A 19,816-nucleotide genomic window follows, 5' to 3' on the forward strand; every position below is an offset into this window, starting at 1 on the left:
CTGCAGCTTCAGAATTTTGCATTTGGTCCTGCACTCCATGCTCCGCCCCCCCAAATGCCTGGAAGGTTAAATCCAAATTTGATAGCATAGATTTCTGGTGCTCTGTGACTTGGCCTCCACTATCCTGCATCAACATGGCTCCAGAAAATCGTTTTGTTCAGCATTAAACCACTCAGCTAGTATTTCCTGAAGTCTTGTTCTGTGTTGTTCACTTCACCAAGCATAGAGGATTGAACCAGTAAGAGAGATGGGCCCCTCCAGGGTCTACGGTTGAGTGAGGTGTATGAAAATGCTAGAGGCAGTTGTAACCCAGTGGGGTTGGTGCTGGGGTAGGGCGAGTGCACGATGCTGTGAGAACACATAGGAGGGCCATTGAACACAAAGGTAGAGGTGGTCAGGGCAGCCTTCTCAGGAGGGGTGCGGGTCAGGGGAGATGTGAAAGCTAGGTGGGACGTAGCCAGGCTGGGCTCTGATGTCGGGAGTGCAGACCTGGTGGTCCTGCCAGGCCAGGGGCATTTGCATCTAGCCAGGGACAGCATGGAAGGAGGTGCTGAATTAAACATGTGTCACATGAATGAAGGTGGAGGCCCAGAGGTGAAAGGGATGACAGTGTGGGGAACGGAAGTGTTCGTGGTGGCTGAGTTTGCTGGTTATAGCAGAAGATGAAGCAATCAGAGAAAGCCAGATTGGGGCATCGCATGGCAGAGAGCAGCCTTGGAAAGGAGTCTATGGCATGGAAAAGTTACCTGTCCTGGGAGAAACAGGACCCTTCCAGTGACTCTTGTCACATGGGGGTCGAGTGATGAGATTTGCCCCTCTGGTTTCTAGTTTAGTTTATAGTGCAGAAGATACACTGCCGTTGAGGGGTGGATGGGTACTGAGAGCAGCTAGTGGCTTGGACCATGTAAACGCTGAAACAGGGCAGGGAGGAGTTTAGAGAAGATATAGTCGGTTAGGACTCGGTGAGTGGCTGTACGAGAGGAATGACAGGGTATTAAAGAATGCTCTGTAGATTTTCAGTTGGGGCGAGTGATGCCACCAGTTAACATGGAGAGAACAGATGAGGTCATGTGGTTCTCTTGGTAGGCCGTGGTCATGGCACTTTCTGTCCCTTTGCTGAGTCCATCCATTTCTTCCACGTCTCTCCACCCTGGTTTGTGATGATGACTCGTTGCTCAAGGTTCCGGGTCCAGTTTGGATCACGCAGTATAGTCTGTGGTATCTGCTCATTCAGCCCCTGACATGTGCCTTCTCTGGTGTCTAGCCCCTCCACCTCCCCCAGGAAGTGCCAAGTCCTTGAGGGCGTAGGCATGTCCTGCAACTCTTGGATGCCCACCCTCCCATGCCGTCTGACTCCGGCCACCAGCTCTCTGTGTGTATTTGTGGGTGATGATGCCATGTGTGGTGGGCCCTCGAGGCCCTTCTCATGGGGGGAAGAGCTTCTCTTACTGCCCTTGAAATCCTTTGTTTGATGTTGTTAACTTATGGGAAAGAAGAACAGGGTCTTGCTGTGTCCTTTTACTACAAGGTCAAATCCTGAAATACCTCTCCTTGTCTCTGCTTCCCGCAAACATTTATTGAGACCTTAATTCATGCTGGATGCTCAGCTATGCGCTGGCCATATAAGAGAAGAATGAGGCATAGGATTTTGCTGCTACATAGTTCAATGAGGGCCTATTAATACCCATCTGTCTGTCCTAATTTCAACTCAGACACATGGCAAAGGAGGGAAGAAAGTCGTCCAGACTGATGAGTGGAGGAATGGCCCCATCGAAGAACGCCTGGAGTATGCCCTTGTGAAGGTGAGTTGTGGGAGCGTGAAGCGACGGCTGGAGGCGCCTCGTGCTTGCCTCGTGTGGTGACTGGAGGGGGCAGTCCCTCGTGCAGCCCCAAGGCACCGTGGGCCAAGTCTAGAGATATTTTTGGTTGTCAAAGTAAGGGGTGGGAGGTGTTCCTGGCATCCAGTGGCTGGGGATGCTATGGCATCCCATAGTGCATGGGAGAGGCCCCACATGACATTTGTTCAGCTCACAGTGTCCTTAGTGCCGAAGTTGAGAAACGCTCTCCTGGACCAAGTTGCTGTCTTTTGAGCAACAGGCAAGTCCTGGCTCTTCTGCTGATAATTGGGATTTTTTTTTTTTAAAGATTTTATTTATTTGTCAGAGTGAGAGAGCAAGCACAAGTGGGGAAGGGGAAGAAGGAGAGGGAGAAGCACACTTCCCGCTGAGCAGGGAGCCGGACACAGAACTCGATCCCAGGAACCTGAGATCATGACCTGAGCCACAGGTGCTTCACTGACTTAGCCACCCAGGTACCCTGGTAATTGGGATTTTAGACAACATAATCTCTTGGCTTCAGTGTCCTTATTTGTGGTCTGGAGAATTTCAGACTTCTCTTTTTTTGGCTCTCAAATTTAACTTTTAACTTCTTGAAACTTTTGAGATTCACATATTTGAAGTTGTGCAATGTCAGCCACATCCAGGGGTCCTTGAACTGGGGACACGGGGGATTAGGGCTTGATCACTAAAGGCTGGAGAAGTCCGCAGAGGCTTCATGGGTTTGAACGTCATGTCAGGGTCCTGGCCATTGTCATCCTCCCACCCGCCCCCACCCCCACCACCGTCTTGGAGCTTCATAGTGACAAAACGTGCTGATGTCACTGGAGATCTTTAATAACGTATACTCTGCTAAACCACTAAGAAGCAAAAAGTGTATTTTATGATGAATTTGAACTTTACTTACTAGTATTCCTTCTCTCACAGATAACTCATTTTTACTGAGTACTTAACGTATCATTCCCCTGGCTAAGCACTTTACATAGGGCATTTCATTTAATCCTCAAAATAACCACCTGAGGCAGAAAATATGTGACATTTTAATTTAGGAAACTGATGCTTGATTAATTGCTTAGATTACTGATAGGAACCAGGATTTGAACCCACACAATCTGATTCTAAAACCTGTACTCTTAAACATTTCCATGATTCATTCTTTTTTTTTTTTTTTTAAGATTTTTTGTTTATTTGACAGACAGAGATCACAAGTAGACAGAGAGGCAGAGAGAGAGAGAGAGGGAAGCGGGCTCCCTGCCAAGCAAAGAGCCCGATGCAGGACCCGATCTCATGACCCGAGCTGAAGGCAGCGGCTTAAACCACTGAGCCACCCAGGCGCCCAGCCATGATTCATTCTTGATTGGCTATTTGGACGTAAGCCGATTTTTAATGTGATTTTTTTTTCTAACTTTTTTTTTTTAAATAGGGTATCGAAAAACACATTGTTGAAGACACTGAGGAAGCCAGATTAAACCAGGAAAAATATCCCCGGCCTCTGAATATAATCGAAGGGCCTCTGATGAATGGCATGAAAGTTGTTGGTGACCTTTTTGGTGCTGGAAAAATGTTTCTACCTCAGGTTGGCAAAAGATGGGGAAGGGGAGGGGTAGTTTTTACAACCTAAAAAAGAAGACTTTGTCTTTTAATAGTAAGTTCGGATGTATTTCTCAAGTTTTGATTTTGATAAGAGCTTGTGGACATTTGAGATCAGGTCATTCTTTCTCTAAATGTGTCAGGAGGAGTGTCTGGAAGGTCCGTCTTGAGGGTGAGTGCTGGCTGGAGGTTATCTAGAAACTGTTAGCATTCTGATCTGCATGATAGATCTTTGTCCCATCTCCTAACTCCCAACACCCATCTGCTCTTCCCTCAAGTTACAGTAAAACCCAAGATGTGTGTGAAGTTAGTTCATAGCGTTCACTTTTGATTCACCAGCCAGTATCATCTTTAAGGATACGTATTTTGAACAAATCATCACCATTTGAAATAGTGATATACATTACGTCATATCTTTCGAGAAAGCCAGAACTCTCATTTTGATTTATAGGAGCAACTGGCCATATCGGTGAACAAGCTTCTCTTGAGCCGTCAGGGTTAGGACTGTGAGGCAAACACAAAACGTGAAGGCCCTAGTTTGGTTTCTGTTTGTTTTAATTACTCATTCTATACTTAGTTAATTGCCTGTTTCCTTCATAACATTCACCCCCTTTTTAAAACAGCTTTATTGTTTTATAATAAGCATACGACAAAGTTCACATATGTAGAGGATACAGCTTGATGAGTTTTAACACGCATGCACCAGTGAAATTCTCCCCACACTCGAGATAGGAACGTTTCGTTGTCACGCCCTCTTAATTTCCTCCAGCCCATGGCAATTCCTCGGTCTTAGTTCTTCATGGTGTTGACCTATTTTTCACTTGGTGTTTTTGAGTTAATATCAGGCATAGAGACAGTTTGCAAATGTGGTTTGAAAAATGTCTTGTATCCCTCCCCCATCCTCTTCCCCTCACCTGAGCATTTTTACTGGAGCCTCGTGTAGTTAGCAGCCCCTGGAAGTTGACATCGATGTAATGCTGTTAGAGAAGGACTTCATTCAGACCTCACCGGTTTTCCCACTACTGTTTTCTTTGTATTCCAAGATCCCATGATGCTTTTTTATCCTGCCTTCCTCAGTACAGTACAGTTATTATGGACACTGTCCCTGAGTTTGAGTTTGTCTGATGTTTGCTCATTTTTTGGCAAGAATAAAAGTGATCCTGTGCCCTTCTCCATGGATCATATCAGGAGTTCCAGAATGTTGCTGTGTCTCATTACTGGTTATATGAACTCTGCTCATTTGGTTAACAGTGTCTGCTAGGTTTCCTGCGCTCTGAATTTACTTGTAGAGAGAAACTTGGAGACTGTGCAAATACCCTGTTTCTCATCATACTTCCACCTGTGAATTTTAGCATACATGAATTTTGTAAAAGGCCCTATTCTTGCTTAAGCAGGAACCTTAATTATAAGTGGATTAGAATACTAGGGATCGAGAAGAGAAGGCTGAAAAGGGACTCATGGTGGACAAGAATACCTAGAACTTGGAGAAGTGATAGACAGCCTTCAAGGCTGAGAAAAAATAAGAAAGACAGAAAGACAAAAGTAAGAAGACAGAAATCACAGTGTGCAGTTCTTAGTCTTGTTTTCCTTCTGCTATACCCTGTTCATTGTCTTTCTCCACAAGGAACTTGTTCCTTATCTCATCTGCTATCAAAAGTGGACATCAGTGGTCAAAACTTGCATTCTTGATTGATGCTGAAATTCATAAGCGGGCATTAACAACCATTCAGGGTCAGGTAAAGATGCCTGACTCCATGTGTTTTTCCTAGGTTATAAAGTCAGCTCGAGTCATGAAGAAGGCTGTTGGCCACCTTATTCCCTTCATGGAAAAAGAAAGAGAAGAAAATAAAATGCATGCTGGCACAGAAGAAGAAGAGGCAAGTCATTTTGTCCAGGCCGCTGGGCCCTGTGAGGAATTGATCTCAGAGACTTATGGGGTTGGGGTAGGGACTACGGTCTTAGCTATGCTTGTCATTGAAGGTGAAATCGAGCAATGATCTGTTTGACCAAGTATCAGAATATCCTGGGCTTTTCCTTTGAGTGTGGCTTTATGAGTTTTTAATATGAACATAGTTTTTCAGACAGAGCCCATGATTTCAAATCAAGTTCGTTCATTCCTCTCCTCACCATTTACAGAGCTCCTGCTATGTGCTGGGCACTGTGCTCCATGCTATAGCTACAGAGCCAGGTCTCTTCCCTTGAGGTAACTGAGTGATATTTGGCTTTGGAAAACCTCTTCCCTGATTTGTCTCTGCATACTGGTAATGTCCTTGGCACTGCCTCTGGATCCAACTTAATTCCTGTTGGCTGTACCACCAAAGTAAATCATTAAGCTCTGACCTTGTTTAGCTGCCTGTGAGGCTCAGCCAGCTTTGGCCTGTAGGATTCTGAATTGTCATATTGATGTGAGCTTGTGAATGGCTCCGACATAGAATCCCACTTGCCTTGTGTGCTTTTTCTTTTCTTTTTTTTCTTTTGAAAAAAATGATTTATTCTTTCATTTATTTATTTGAGGGAAGGGATGCCCACAGTGCATAGCACAATAGTATTGAAAAAATAAACTACGGGCACCTGGGTGGCTCAGTGGGTTAAGCCGCTGCCTTTGGCTCAGGTCATGATCTCGGGGTCCTGGGATCGAGTCCCGCATCGGGCTCTCTGCTCAGCAGGGAGCCTGCTTCCTCCTCCTTCTCTCTCTGCCTGCCTCTCTGCCTACTTGTAATCTCTCTCTGTCAAATAAATAAATAAAATCTTTAAAAAAAAAAAGAAAAGAAAAAATAAACTACGATAAAATGCCCCTGCCCTGGGCTGTTGAGATGGTGGTTTGGGTTCTGATGGGACCTGTGCACTCACCAGCTTCTCCCTCTGTTCCCTCCGTCTCCCCTTACTGCTCACCTAAATACTTGTCAGACAGCGTTTTTGCAGTTAAGGATTATGTTCTTCAGCTATAGGACTGTTTTGTAGTTGACATAACCTGTTCCTTGAGGTGGTGGAAGCCCCGGTTGATGCTCCCTGGGCTAACCAGCGAGGCAGGCCTCCTTCAAACAGCTAGGGCCAGCAGCTTTCTACTGGCAGAGCACATGACCTAGGTTCTAGGTCTGTTTTTGAGGTTGTCTCGCTTGTACAACAGTGCTTTTCGTGCCAACACCTGTCTGGCTGCAGGAAATTAGGGGATCTGCTGTAAGGTGAGCGTGGTGATGCTCAGCTGTGTGGCTTTCTCCCTAGGACCCTTATCAGGGCACCATCGTGTTGGCTACCGTGAAAGGTGATGTGCATGACATAGGCAAGAACATAGTCGGTGTGGTCCTTGGCTGCAATAACTTCAGGTGAGTTTACACTGACCTCTTTCAAGCCCCTTTCATATTTAAAAATAAAAGCATTAATAGGCTGATTCTTTGTTGGTCAGAAAGGGTAGGGTATGGCCGTGGATATTGTAGGTGATTTTTAATTTCTGTTTCCTGACTGTTTTTTACATTTTCTGTGTTGAACCACCTTTTCAGATGAAAGAAGGTAGTAATTAATCTGTGATCTGTGTGGTAAGTACAAAAAGGACAGCAAAAGCTATTCCAGCAGGGTCAGAACAACCAAGAGCTTCTTGAGGATTGACCTTGGGCCAAGACTCTAATGAACATCGGGCTCCTGCCCATAGCCAATGGCATGGAGCATATTCTGTTTTTCTTCTCAATAAACTTCCATGTTTTAGAGCTGAGATCCTAGATGACTTCGGCTCGGTGGAGTTTATAAGAAGGCTTTGACTGTACAGTTCTCTCTTCCCTCTGCTTAGAGCAGGACCATGCATCCCTCTTGGAAATGATGAAGCTAGATTTTGAAATGTTGTATAGAAGAAAAGCCTCTGGGTGATACATCTCATTGTAGTGAATAGTCAGCCCTCAGTTACTTCTGTGTGAGAGCTGATGACCTATTGTAAGTGTATGTTTTGCCCAGATTTTGGCACAGTCTTTGTGAACAGAAGCCTAATAGAACTAACGCCTTCTCTGGTCCATGTCCGGCCACCAGTTCCTTTGAATCCAGCGGACTTCTTTCCGATGTGCTATTTTATCTCTGAAGCAGGGAGCCGTGGCTGCAGGGCATCTGTGCCCCTCATAGGCGTCCCCTGCTGTCTTGTGACAAGTCCCCATTGGGCCCTTCCCTCCTCTCAACTTGGTTAACCACCTCTGCTTTCCAGGCCAATTGAATGCATCCAGGCACTCCGGAAGGCTGGGGTTGGAGGAGCTGGGTCAGGATCACACCTTTTGGCCTCTGTCTTCAAAGGTGTTTCCCTTAGCTGCCTGCCCACTGTCAGAACACTTAGCACTATCTTCTCTATTCCTATTCTAGGAATATTGTTTTTGGAATGTATTATTTTTTCAATGATAAATGTATTGGAGATACCAGGGAGGTGGTTGTAATGAGATTTCACCCATAAAACAAGTATTTGGATAAGGTGTTTGCTTCCTGAAATCTACAAGACACCTCCACTCTTGTCTCACTGTTTCAAATCCCTTGTCATTGGCTTTGGTTTGCATTCATTGCAGTTAGTTAAAATTGAATTCAGCTCGCGAACATCTGTAGATCGTCTCCTACACACCACACATTGTACTAGTGACACCAAAATGGTTTAGTTGACTTTTCTCAAGAATTCAAGGAATTTGCTGTTTATAAGGCTAAATAGCCAAGTACATAGTCAACTGTGATCATGGGACAGCAACTGTTGAAAAAAGCAGTTTGTAGGTAAACCTTCTAAAGCAATTTATAAATTTTTTTTTGTATTTGTAATTTTTTATTTTGAAAAATGGGTAAGTAGCTAGGAGAGTCACACTAGGAATGTGTTTTCCTCCAGTAGAGACATCATAAGAGGCCAGGGAAAACTGTGGCGTTTCTCCAGGGTGCTCTGAGTGTAGAAGGTCAGCATTCGTGAAAGCCTGCTTATTAAACCTGAGGCTTTCCTCCAGCACATCCAGTCCTCTGTCTTGTGCATTGGAAGTCTGCTTATCTTCGCTCATAAGTCAAACTGGAGAAATATCTTCTGGTGAAACTGTAGTTATTCCTCGTATAAAAACACAAGTGAATGTGCAGTTGTTTTCTATCCTGTCAGACACCTTTGGGGTCTTGTGTCTCCTAACATGTGGCCTCCTGGTCAGTTTAATTTTATGGCGTCAGCTAGCAGAAAAGTGCTCGGAAAATCTCCCTTATGTAGTTAATTGTATTCTTTTGCTGAGCATCAGGGTTCTAGATGGATCTGGGGTGAACCACCCAGCTAGTGATTGAGTCTAGCAAACCATCCAGTATCAAATCCTCGTGCAACTTTCTAGTTCCTGGCTCTTTGCCATTGATGCACTAAATCTCATAAAATGTAAGAACTTTCTTCTTTGTGAAGGAAAAAAGAGTAAAGAGGACTCAAGATGATCGTTCTGTCTAGACAGAGGACGTTTTTGTGGAGATGACGCATTAGATTCTGTGTTACAGTAGCGTGTATAAATTTGAGAATTTGAATAGACCTCAGGGACGGATCCACTGAGAGTCTAGCAACACCTAACATTTGTTTACCACTGCACAAATTAGACAGTGCTTTCATAGCACTTTTTTTTTTTTCCTGTCTTCTTTTCCTGGTGTTTTTCTTTTCCTTTCTTTTCTTTCATCCTTCCTTCCATTTTATGGTCTTAATCCTGCTCTGCTTGCTTCAGTTACTGTCTTTCTCACTTTACAGACTTGGAAACTGAGGTGTCGAGAAATTAAGTGTTTGCTTCATGGTCACACAGCCAACAAGGGGCAGACCATAATATGCTCAGGGCTTCAGACTCCAAAAGTCAGGACCCTGTGCTCTGTCCGTTTATCTTCCGGTATTGATTCTAGTTCAAAAGTTCAACAACTTTAACTGTACTGTTTAATGTTGATATTCCAGTTAACATTCCTCTTACATAATTTAAAATATTCAAAAATGCTTTCTGATCAAATCGTACACGAGAATGGATTTTAGATATACTCCTCACTAATTATTACATAGAAAATGTAGATTTTTTTTCCCACGAAAAACTGGGATATGTCAAAAGTAATTTTTAAAATTGGATATCCTGTATCTAGTACTTGAAAAATATGGCTCTGGTGAAACATAATAACAGAGGCCTGTTTATATTTTAATAAGTGGTTGTTAATGTACATGTGGAGTATGAGTGAAAATTAAGCAGCGTACAGCTGTGAGTGAATGGAATCACGTTAACGCATTTAGCTATACTAAGTCAGGGGCACACTAATCCAGTCTCTCCTGTCCACCACACATGCTCACTTGATGATTATTCATAGGCTTTCAGCCTGGGGTCTGTGTGGGGGTTGGAGGTATGTATGGGCCTGTGTGTTTTCTGGTTTTTCAGCTTTACTGAGATGTAACTGACCTGTAACACTGTGTAAGGTACACAAGGTATTGACTTGCTATACCATGTTGCAATTTGATGACCACCATATGATGGCTACAACCACCAGCTTCACATAATTAATTCTTTCTTGTGGTGAGAACGTTTTCTCCACCTCTTAGCTAACCTGTGTTACAGCTTATCTTTTTTTTTTTTTTTTTAAAGATTTTATTTATTTGAGAGAGAGTGAGCACAGGCAGAGTGGTAAGCAGAGGCAGAGGGAGAAGCAGGCTTCCTGCTGAGCCAGGAGCCCGATGTGGGACTTGATCCCAGGATGCCAGGATCATGACCTGAGCCGAAGGCAGCCGCTTAACCAACTGAGCCACCCAGGCATCCCTACTGCTTATCTTTTTGATAAGAGCCCTTCGAACAGTTTTGAGGTGATACCCCATTATGAGTTTGATTGGCATTTCCCTGCTCCTTAGTGATGCTGAGCATCTTCTCATATACAGGTTGGTCTCTTATGTCTCCTTTGGAAAAAATAGCTGTCCAGTTTCTCTGCCCAACTTACTACTTTTCAAAGGGAGACTTTTAATTATTTTAAAAGATTTTATTTACTTATATGACAGAGAGAGAGATCACAGGTAGGCAGAAAGAGAGGGAGAAGCAGGCTCCCTGCTGAAGAGAGAGCCTGATGTGGGGCTCGATCCCAGGACCCTGAGATCATGACCTGAGCCCGAGGCAGAGGCTTAACCCACTGAGCCACCCAGGTGCCCTTTAAGGAGAAATGGAAACAGACTGTTAGCTCGGCTTAAGCAGATTGGAAAAGGTCCGTGGGGACTGCAGAGTGGTAGGGTACTGCCATCTGGGGGTAGCACCTGTGAATTGCAGGGTCAGAAACGAAATTCTTTGTTCAGTTCATTTCCAGGGACCGCAGACAGGAGACACCCGGAATGGATGTGGATGCATGGCTCTGATTTTCCTTTTTAATTCTTCCAGAGAGGAAAAGGGACTTTATTTATTACAGTATTTTTTAAATTGTGTATCTTCTTAGATCGTATTGGATGCCTTTGCTAAAGCAGCGAGTGCAGCTTACATTTTTTTCTGAATTAAAAGCCCAAATTAGGGGCGTCTTGGTGGCTCAGTGGGTTAAGCCGCTGCCTTCAGCTAGGTCATGATCTCAGGGTTCTGGGATCGAGTCCCACATTGGGCTCTCTACTCAGCAGGGAGCCTGCTTCCCTCTCACTCTCTCTGCCTGCCTCTCTGCCTACTTGTGAACTCTCTCTGTCAAATAAATAAATAAAATCTTTAAAAATAAAAAATAAAAACCCAAATTAAATGCTTGTGTTCAGAGCTGTTACAAGCATTCTAGAAAGATGATTTTAAAACCAGCATTTTCTCATAACATTTATTTTTATTCTCTTTAATTTCTCATGTGGCATAATATAAGGATGTGTGTAAGAAGTGGCCTGTGGACATGGGGCATCGGGCTCTAGGTGAAGAAGGGAGACAAGGGAAAGCCCAGGGGAACAGAAAATGGAGCTGTGGTGGAATCAGGACGTGGCAGGGAAGGTGAGGGACAATGGCAAGGGACAATGGGAAGCAGGGCCACAGCCAAGGAAGGCAGGGATGGCCAGAGTTCCTCAGGGCCAGCTGGGTCCTCATTCTGGACCCTTAGTGCTAGTCTCTTCCTGGCCTGCCTTCTTTCTTCCTTCATCTAGCTGATACCTACTTATTCTTTCAAAATTCAGCTCAGATATCACCGTCCTGGGGTGCTTCAAGCTCCATTTGGATAGCTTAAGAATAGGGGGCCCATGGGTGTCTCAGTTGGCTAAGTGGCTGACTCCTGACTTCAGCTCAGGTCATAATCTCAGGGTCATGAGATCAAGCCCCATGTTGGGCTCCACACTGGGCGTAGAGCTTGGTTAACATTCTGTCTCTCCCTTTCCCGTCCCCTATCCCCAATTACTCTCTCTCTCTTAGAGAGAATGAAAGAAAGAAAGAAATCTTAAACTTAATATTCTGAAAATTGAACTAGTAGTGGCCATTAAGATGCTGTCTCCTCCCACTCTGACCTCTCTACCTACCGTTTCCTTCTTTCCCCCATTCTGTCCAGCAACAAGCTCTCCTTACTGTCCTCAAACGAAGCAAGCATGTATAAGATGTTCCTGAAAGAGACATTGCTTAAAACAAGAAGATGAGAGCAAGTTGATTCTTACTATCATACTGATGATTTTTAATGTAATTTTTAAAAGTACATATACAGTGCTGAATACAATGGGCTTTGAAAGGTATGCCTTTTTTTTTTGAAAGGTATGCCTTTTTGTCTTGATTTAAAGGCAATACACCAATTGAATTTAAATTTAAAAATGTAATATACTGTTTTGCTTAGTTTTATATGCAACAGTCTATACTTAGTCATAGCTTCACAAAAGATCCAATTACCAGAGTTTTTCAATGTGCTAAAAAAAAAAAAAAGAAAAAGAAAGAAAGAAAGAAAGAAAATGGTGTGTTCTGATTCTTCTTATAACCTCCGGTGCCACAGCATTAAATCCTGCAGCATTTCCTCTACCAGGTCACTAGTCACATACTGAAGGTAGTTACCGTTGATCTAAAATTGTCTTGGTTTTTACTGAGGAGTCTGCATGTGCTGATTTATTTGTCAAAAAAGATTTTATTTGTCAAAAAAAATGATACGGGAGCAAACAAGTCAGTATAAGACATATATAGCAAGAAGCAAAGCTCCTTCCTGCCCAGCAGCTACTGTTACCAGATGATACTGTGTCAAATAGTAATTGTTAAGCATTGATTTTTTTTTTTATTAAAAATTATTTGGTGCACCTGGGTGGCTTAGTGGGTTAAAGCCTCTGCCTTTGCTCAGGTCATGATATTGGGGTCCTGGGATCGAGCCCCGCATCGGGCTCTCTGCTCAGCGGGGAGCCTGCTTCTCCCTCTCTCTGTCTGCCTCTCTGCCTACTTGTGATCTCTCTATCTCTGTCAAATAAATAAATAAAATCTTAAAAAAAATTGTTTTGCCTATTTTAATGACATTGTGAAAGAAGTGAAAATGCATGCTATGAAATGCATACTCATGATAAACTTAAATTTTAAAAATGACTGGCATGGTGTGGGCTTTCTCGGTCTTGACGACAGGGGGACAGTCTTAACTTACCAGTTAACGGGCAGATGAAGTTTTATGTTTTACCAGAGCTTAAAAAAAAATAATAATGTCATATGCCAAAAATGATTGAATTGTATACTTTGAATGAGTGAATTTTATGCCATGTGAATTCTGTATCAATAAAGCTGCTTTAAAAGTCTTAGCATAGCACCTGGCATGTGGTAAGGACTTCATATGTGGTCATTGTGGTTGTGATGGTTGTCACTTCTTCGTGAGCATGTCCTGCGGATTCTGGTTGCCATTAGACGAGTGTTTGGCAGCTAAGTAAACGTTCCTTTCTGCTCTGTCTCTGATGGGTTCCCATTAATTTCTTCACGTCTCTTTTCTGTCCCTCAGAGTTATTGATTTAGGAGTCATGACTCCCTGTGACAAGATCCTGAAAGCTGCTCTTGATCACAAAGCAGGTACTGTCCACCTGTGCTTCTGGGCTTTCCACTGGATGTCCTCACCCCCAGGGTGTGTCTGTCAGCGTATGAGGATGCCCCAGTCCACGTGGGACTGCTGGAGCATTCGGACTGTCAGGGGCCAGCTCCTGGGTGGGGGGCTTCCACTGTCGTTTGTAGTGGGGGTTGAATTGGTGAATAGGTACCCATGAAACTCCTCCTAGCTCTGAAGATGGGGAAAGGGAACAGGATTCTTATTACAGGGTCACATTAGATTTTTCTCTGGGTATCGTCATTTCTGTGTTTCTTCAGACACTGTGACATGTTCAAGTCTGGGAAATCATAAATAATATATTTTATTTGCATGACTTCCGCAAACTGTGGTAAGCCCATTATTGCAACTTGAAACTACAAATCGTATTTGCTACCAAAAGCCAAACAAATAAATGGAAACTCCCCAGAAAAGAGGTCATACAATTAGAAATTGGGAATTCAGATGAGGCCTTCTGGTCTTTATTACAAAGGATTTAAAGTGAATCTTGCATACTTTTCTACATTTTTTTCTCATTCTCCTTGCTGTCCTTTTTTCTTTTTTGAAATAATAGATATAATTGGCCTATCAGGACTCATTACTCCTTCCCTGGATGAAATGATTTTTGTTGCCAAGGAAATGGAGAGATTGGCTATAAAGATTCCACTGTTGATTGGAGGAGCAACCACATCAAGGTAAGTCATGCTAATGAACTTTTTGCTTTCCTTTAAATTCATTTAAATGCCAGTGTTTAAAAACAATGATAAACCCTGTGTTTTGTTGTTGTTGTTTTGTTCTTTATATTATGCTTAGCACATTGGCTCCTTCTGTATAAGACCATGAGCGTTTAGTCTCCCTCTGGACAAGAGCGACTGTACTTGTGGAGCATGGTCTAGGAAACGCCTTTGTGATCTCCCACTCCTTGCCTTTTTTTTGGATTTCTTTGGCTTGTCATTGTCCTTTCCTTAATCCTCTCATCTCCCATTCCGTTCCTGAGATTTCTGATAAATACTCCTCTTGAAATCAAACCAACTGGAGAAAAGTGTGTCTTTTGGCACAAAGACATTGCTTGAACTGCAGCCCACTCTCTGTCTGGAGGCAGGTGTCTGATTGAGTAATTACAGGTTCCCTTGAAAAAACTCCAGCTTTATAATAGTTGAGGCAGGAGGCCAAGCTAGCAAGAGTGAACCAGAAGATCACCTTGGGAAGTTGTTTTTGAAAGGGGGAACCTTTGGAGAAACTTTCCGTTAAGCAGTTTAAAGAGAGAGTTTTAAGTTGGTCGCGTGACTCTTCATCAATTTGTCACATTTTTCCTGGGGTCATGATATTTGGTGAGAAATATGTTAATTATGGGTACCGTTGGGCTTCTTCTGACATGTTCCTTATGCTCCATGTCATTTACTTTGGCAGGGAATAATGCCCAGGTGGGACATTAAGCTTGATCACCTGCTAGCATGCAGCTTATTGTTTTTCTTTTTTCTTTTTTTTTTTTTTTTATTTGTTTATTTGACAGACAGAGATCACAAGTAGACAGAGAGGCAGGCAGAGAGAGGGAAGCAGGCTCCCTGCTGAGCAAAGAGCCCGATGCGGGACTCCATCCCAGGACCCTGAGATCCTGACCTGAGCCGAAGGCAGCGGCTTAACCCACTGAGCCACCCAGGCGCCTGCTTATTGTTTTTCTGATGCAAAAATGTAATGGAGTCCAGATGAAGATATTCCAAAGTTCCTTTCACACTATAAGCCATTCATATTAATTGGGTTTTCCAGAGAAACAGAATCAGTGGGGTGGATATATATACATTTACTTTATGTACATTGTATATGTTTACTCTGTATTGTATTATGAATGTATACTGTATATTATATATACAGAGAGGTTTATTTTAAGGAGTTGGCCATGTCATTTTGGGGTCTGGTAAGACTGAAATCTGTAGGGAAAGTCCACAGGCTGGAGACCAGGCAGGAGTTGATGTTGCAGTCTTCGTTCCAAAGGCCATCTGGAGGCAGATTCCTTCCTCATTGGCGCACCTCTTCTTTTATCTTAATCTTCAACTGATTGGATAAGGCCCAGCCAAGGAGGAGTAGTCTGCTTCACTCAGAGTCTACTGATTCAAATGTTCATCACATCTAAGAAATAACCTTCACAGAAACATCTAGAATGATATAGACCTAGCTCCCATGGTGTGGCCAAATTGATGCATAAAATGAACCATCATCCCATGTATAACCTGAGTGGATCTTTTTCACAAGTAGTAACGTGTTGTGGGTCATTTATTCACTAACTGCTTTTCATCCTTGAAGGACTCTATAATGTGTCCATTGTTGCTCACCTTACAAAACTGGGTTTGTTTTTCCGCCCAGGACTTACCCACTAGAATATGGGGCAGATTATTCTCCAGGGATTTGACTACCCATTGAGAACTGGGGTTTCAGTGAGCAGGGTCTTGGGTGTTTGATAATTGATGATTTTAATGTGAATATTTATCAGCCTAGCAAAGAGAGTGACCAGAGAATTTACTGTTGTGAGGATGAAGTACGTTTTAAGATCATGATTGTGAAACAGAATACCTGTGACACTGGTTTCCAAATAAACCGTTTTAGAAGGCAGGACACCACACTGAGGAGTTCGACTTCAGGAAACCACGCATAGCTCTTATGCAAGTTGGAACATTACAAATGGTCTGTTCTGTCATATCTCTTACCAAGTAAGAGCCACCAGATTAAAGAGGATTTTAAAAAAAATTCAGAAGCAACATAACGAGCTCCTCTAAGATACACCATACGTAAAATTAGCCACAAATGCCTCCCAGTAGTTAGAAACTGGTATATCAAGTTAGAATTAAGTGGGTCAGAAGTCACCCACTGTCTCTCCATGCTCCTGCAAAACTTTGGTCCTCTTGGTCTGGGAATGGCGACATGATCCTTCCTGAAGGTGGAAATCTGGGTCCCCTGACCTCCGGAAGTTCCTTCAGCTCGCCAGTGCTCTGTTAATGTATGAGCTCCGCCTTTTCTCCTGCTGTTCTCTTCATGCCTCTTGCAGTTTCTGGGAAAATAATTGGAAAATAAAAGCCAGTCACCAGATATGCATTCCCTTCTCCAACGTGATGCTAGGACAGCCCTCGCAGTATAGATTCCTGTGCCATCTCTAAGAACCTCAGCTCGAAACTCCCCCGTGCTGATACCATTCTAAAGCAGCGACGGTGGGCGAGGCCTTATTTAATCTTACTCAAGCCTCTTCTTTAAGGAAGCTCTTTTCCTGAAACCTAAGTCAAAAAGAAAAGTACACAAGTCAGAAATCCACAACTCGATTAAGTTTTACAAAACCGAACCTCCGACGTAAGTGTATCTAGATAAAGACATGACGGTTACGGTGCTCGAGGCGCTGCGCTGGGTCCTCCACCGAGTCATCCGTGACAAGATGGCCACTCTGCCATCTCCCATCACCGCAGCTTGGTGTTGCCTTCATTTCAGCTTCATAGACGTGGAGTCCTGCTGTCTTTTGTGTCCAGCTTGTCTTGTGCACTGCTATGCCTGGGAGGCCCAAACTGGTTGTTATCGTGGTGGTTTTTCCACTGTGGTATGTGTACTATCTGTTGTATAATACACTGTGGCTTATTATCCAGGCTGCTGTTGGCGGACACTGGCTTTTTCCCAGTTTGGGGCTGTTTGGCAGAATGCTGCTGTGCTTGTATTTCTGCCCTGAAAGCAAACTTGCTGCATCCTGTGTATACGATCATCGGCATTCAGCATTGCTGGGTGGTTTTCCAAAGTGATTGTATTAATTTACACTCCTGCCAGCAATTATGGGAGTTCCAGTTACTCCACACCTTTTTCAATTTTATCTATTTTCGTATGGATGTAATAGTATCTTGGAATGGTTTTCATTTGTATTTCTCTGCTGACTAATGACATTGGCTACCTTTTCATGTGTAGGTTGACCACTTGGATAGGCTTTCTGAGTCCTTTTTTCTTTTTTTTAATTAGTTATTCTGCCTTTTTTCTTGCTATTTATATGCGTTCATATTTATATTGGATGCAAGCTCTTTATTAGAAATAGATGGCAAATAGATTTTTCCATTATGGCTTGCCTTCTGCTGTTTTAGTTTTTAATTTTCAGGAAGTCTGATTTATCTGTCTCTTCCTTTATGATTAGTGCTTTTTGCATCTCTCTAAGAACGCCCTCTACTTCTGGGAGAGTCCGTTTTGCTGGAAGGCAAGGAATAGTTGGGGTGTCTCAGAAGCCCTCTGAGAGCTCTTGCTCTGACCTCCCACAGAACTGTGGAGAAAACAGCGTGTTCCATTTTTTGCCTTTGTGAACTGTTATTTGAGCAGAGGACGGCTCAAGACTCCCAGGTTGTCATGAAGGAAGATGAGGGGCTGTAACATGTCCATGGCTTTTCCAGATCTCAGTGGCGCTTGGTGGCGTGATGGAATTAGAATGGTACTCCCAGGACACTTGCGAAGAGCCTGACGGCTGACTGATGGATCCTGGGACGAGTTGAAAGGGCTCTACAGCCGTGGGGTCGTGTGCGCATGGAAACATGCCTGGAGTTCTGTTTTTAACCTGTAGCTCTGAGAGGATAGAGAACTGAATGTTCTCCTGTCTATAACGCATATTGTTTTGTATCACAAGGGAGAAAGGACGCATGGAAATCTGGTCCTGTTATCTGTACCGCTTCTCACAGACACAAATCTGGCAGTTAGCACTCAATTTTTAAATGGTTCAAAGCCAGTAACAGCAGAGTGTCTTTTTCAGTTATTTTTTGTGAATAGTAGAGAATTCAAAAGGAAGTCATATTGCTCGAAGAGAGAGGTCATTTCCCAATTTTTGTTTCTGTTTTTTAATGAATCGTTAGGAGTAAGATGCTGAACCGCGTAACTGGCGTTGTTTCCCTCATTGCATTGGCTCCGGGGAACTTTGGAACTTAGGCCTGGGGGGGAGGATTTCACAGACCCGACTTCTGCGTCTGACCCCACTGCTGACTGCCTCCCGTCTTTGTTTCTCCAGACTCTCATTTTTCTCATCAAATTCTGAGGGGTTTTTTTGGTCATGCTGCATTTATATAAACCATTTTAATTCTGGAAGGATAAGGCATGAAAAAAATGCTTGGATTACTTGTTCTTTTTCAGAGTTTTTAAAAAGACCTTCTGAAGTTAACCCTGTCCTGCCCGTTGGGCAACCATGGGAAGGGCGGATGACTCATTGAATCACCGGCACTGGTGAGGGAATCGGCAGACAAGGAGCTGAGATTCAGCCTCGGGGCCCAGCCCTGTGCTGTTGGTCTATCAGAGGGGAGGAGAGAATCCAGTGTTTTCCATCGTTTCAGGCTTCAGAGAGAAGTCTGCTTCCCACTGGAGATGGTTGCATAATGGAAGCTTAGAAGAAAGTAGAATCAATGTCATTGTTTTATAAGGAAACCAGAAGTGCCCTTGATGGCCGAGCCAACTCACATTTGTGGCTGTGCTCATTTAGCCTTGTCAGTGTGTGTGTGTGTGTGTGTGTGTGTGTGTGTTTGCATGTGCGCGCATGTTTGCGCGCTCGAAAGCAGCACTTTGCTTTTATTTGTTGTTGTTGTTGTTTTTAAATAGTGGAATTCATCCATTTCTTTTTGGTGCCCTTGTCCAGAAGATCATCAATGAGAGAATGACCAGAATTGCACTGGGAATCTATAGATGCTTAATAAATATAGATTGTGTTGACTTAAGATTTAAAACTGCACTGGTTCCCTTTAAGAGAAATGTCAGCCAAGTCACGTCAGGCTTAATGTTCCCCGGAGAGACTTCAGGCAGAATGTGCATTGAGGGATATTTGTGTGTTGGAAGAGCTGACCACCCGAGGAAGAGGACAAAAGCATGGTCTCACTTTTGTTCTGCTGAGAAGCCAGAAGCAGTTTCTTCTTTAAAACTATTCCCACTGTTTGAAAATCTTCCACCTTGTAGAATACCGAAGATACTGTCAAATCTTTGTGCCCACAGTGGGCACCAAACAGCACATCCTCGGAAGGCAGTGGAGTTGGTTGGCTGCTTCGGGGCCATGGTCTGACTCCCCCGCCCTGCTGCTCTTCATCCCACCCCAGGCCCGGAGAGTGTCTGGCGCCAAGTACTTAGGCTGTGTATCTCTTGTATCGCTCGGTTCTGTGACTCTGGGCTATAGGCCTCTGCTTTCTGTCAGTGTGTGGAGGCACCTGTAGAGCGGGGACAGGTGAAATGTCAGGGTCTTGTCTGTCTTGGGGAATGAACTTTTAGTCATCCCTGAGGAGCCTGTTAAAAACACACTGACACATATATTGTGCCTTTAGTGTTCCCTTGGTTTTTAAAAATTACCTCAGTAATCTATGCTTGTTATTAGAACATGTCAATCACTTCAGATGAATGGAAAGTAAAATTTAGTCTCTCCCTTCCTGCCTTTGATTCTGCCTCCACCCTCCGTCTAAGCAGTGTTGACATCTGTT

At 43.6% G+C, this 19,816-nt stretch overlaps 1 protein-coding gene across 3 annotated transcripts in view; it reads left to right on the forward strand.

Moving 5' to 3' along the window:
• The window catches only part of MTR (5-methyltetrahydrofolate-homocysteine methyltransferase), a 107,791-nt gene that overhangs the window by 67,838 nt on the left and 20,137 nt on the right, over window positions 1–19,816 (forward strand). For all 3 annotated transcript variants that reach the window (XM_044239413.1, XM_044239414.1, XM_044239415.1), the window contains 6 exons: window positions 1,713–1,802; window positions 3,259–3,411; window positions 5,195–5,302; window positions 6,648–6,748; window positions 13,287–13,354; window positions 13,939–14,059. In XM_044239413.1, the coding sequence (XP_044095348.1) occupies window positions 1,713–1,802; window positions 3,259–3,411; window positions 5,195–5,302; window positions 6,648–6,748; window positions 13,287–13,354; window positions 13,939–14,059 (641 nt within the window). The remainder of the gene's footprint in view (window positions 1–1,712; window positions 1,803–3,258; window positions 3,412–5,194; window positions 5,303–6,647; window positions 6,749–13,286; window positions 13,355–13,938; window positions 14,060–19,816) is intronic.

The sequence above is a fragment of the Neovison vison genome, chromosome 2 (assembly GCF_020171115.1).
Source record: "Neovison vison isolate M4711 chromosome 2, ASM_NN_V1, whole genome shotgun sequence".
Taxonomy (NCBI): domain Eukaryota; kingdom Metazoa; phylum Chordata; class Mammalia; order Carnivora; family Mustelidae; genus Neogale; species Neogale vison.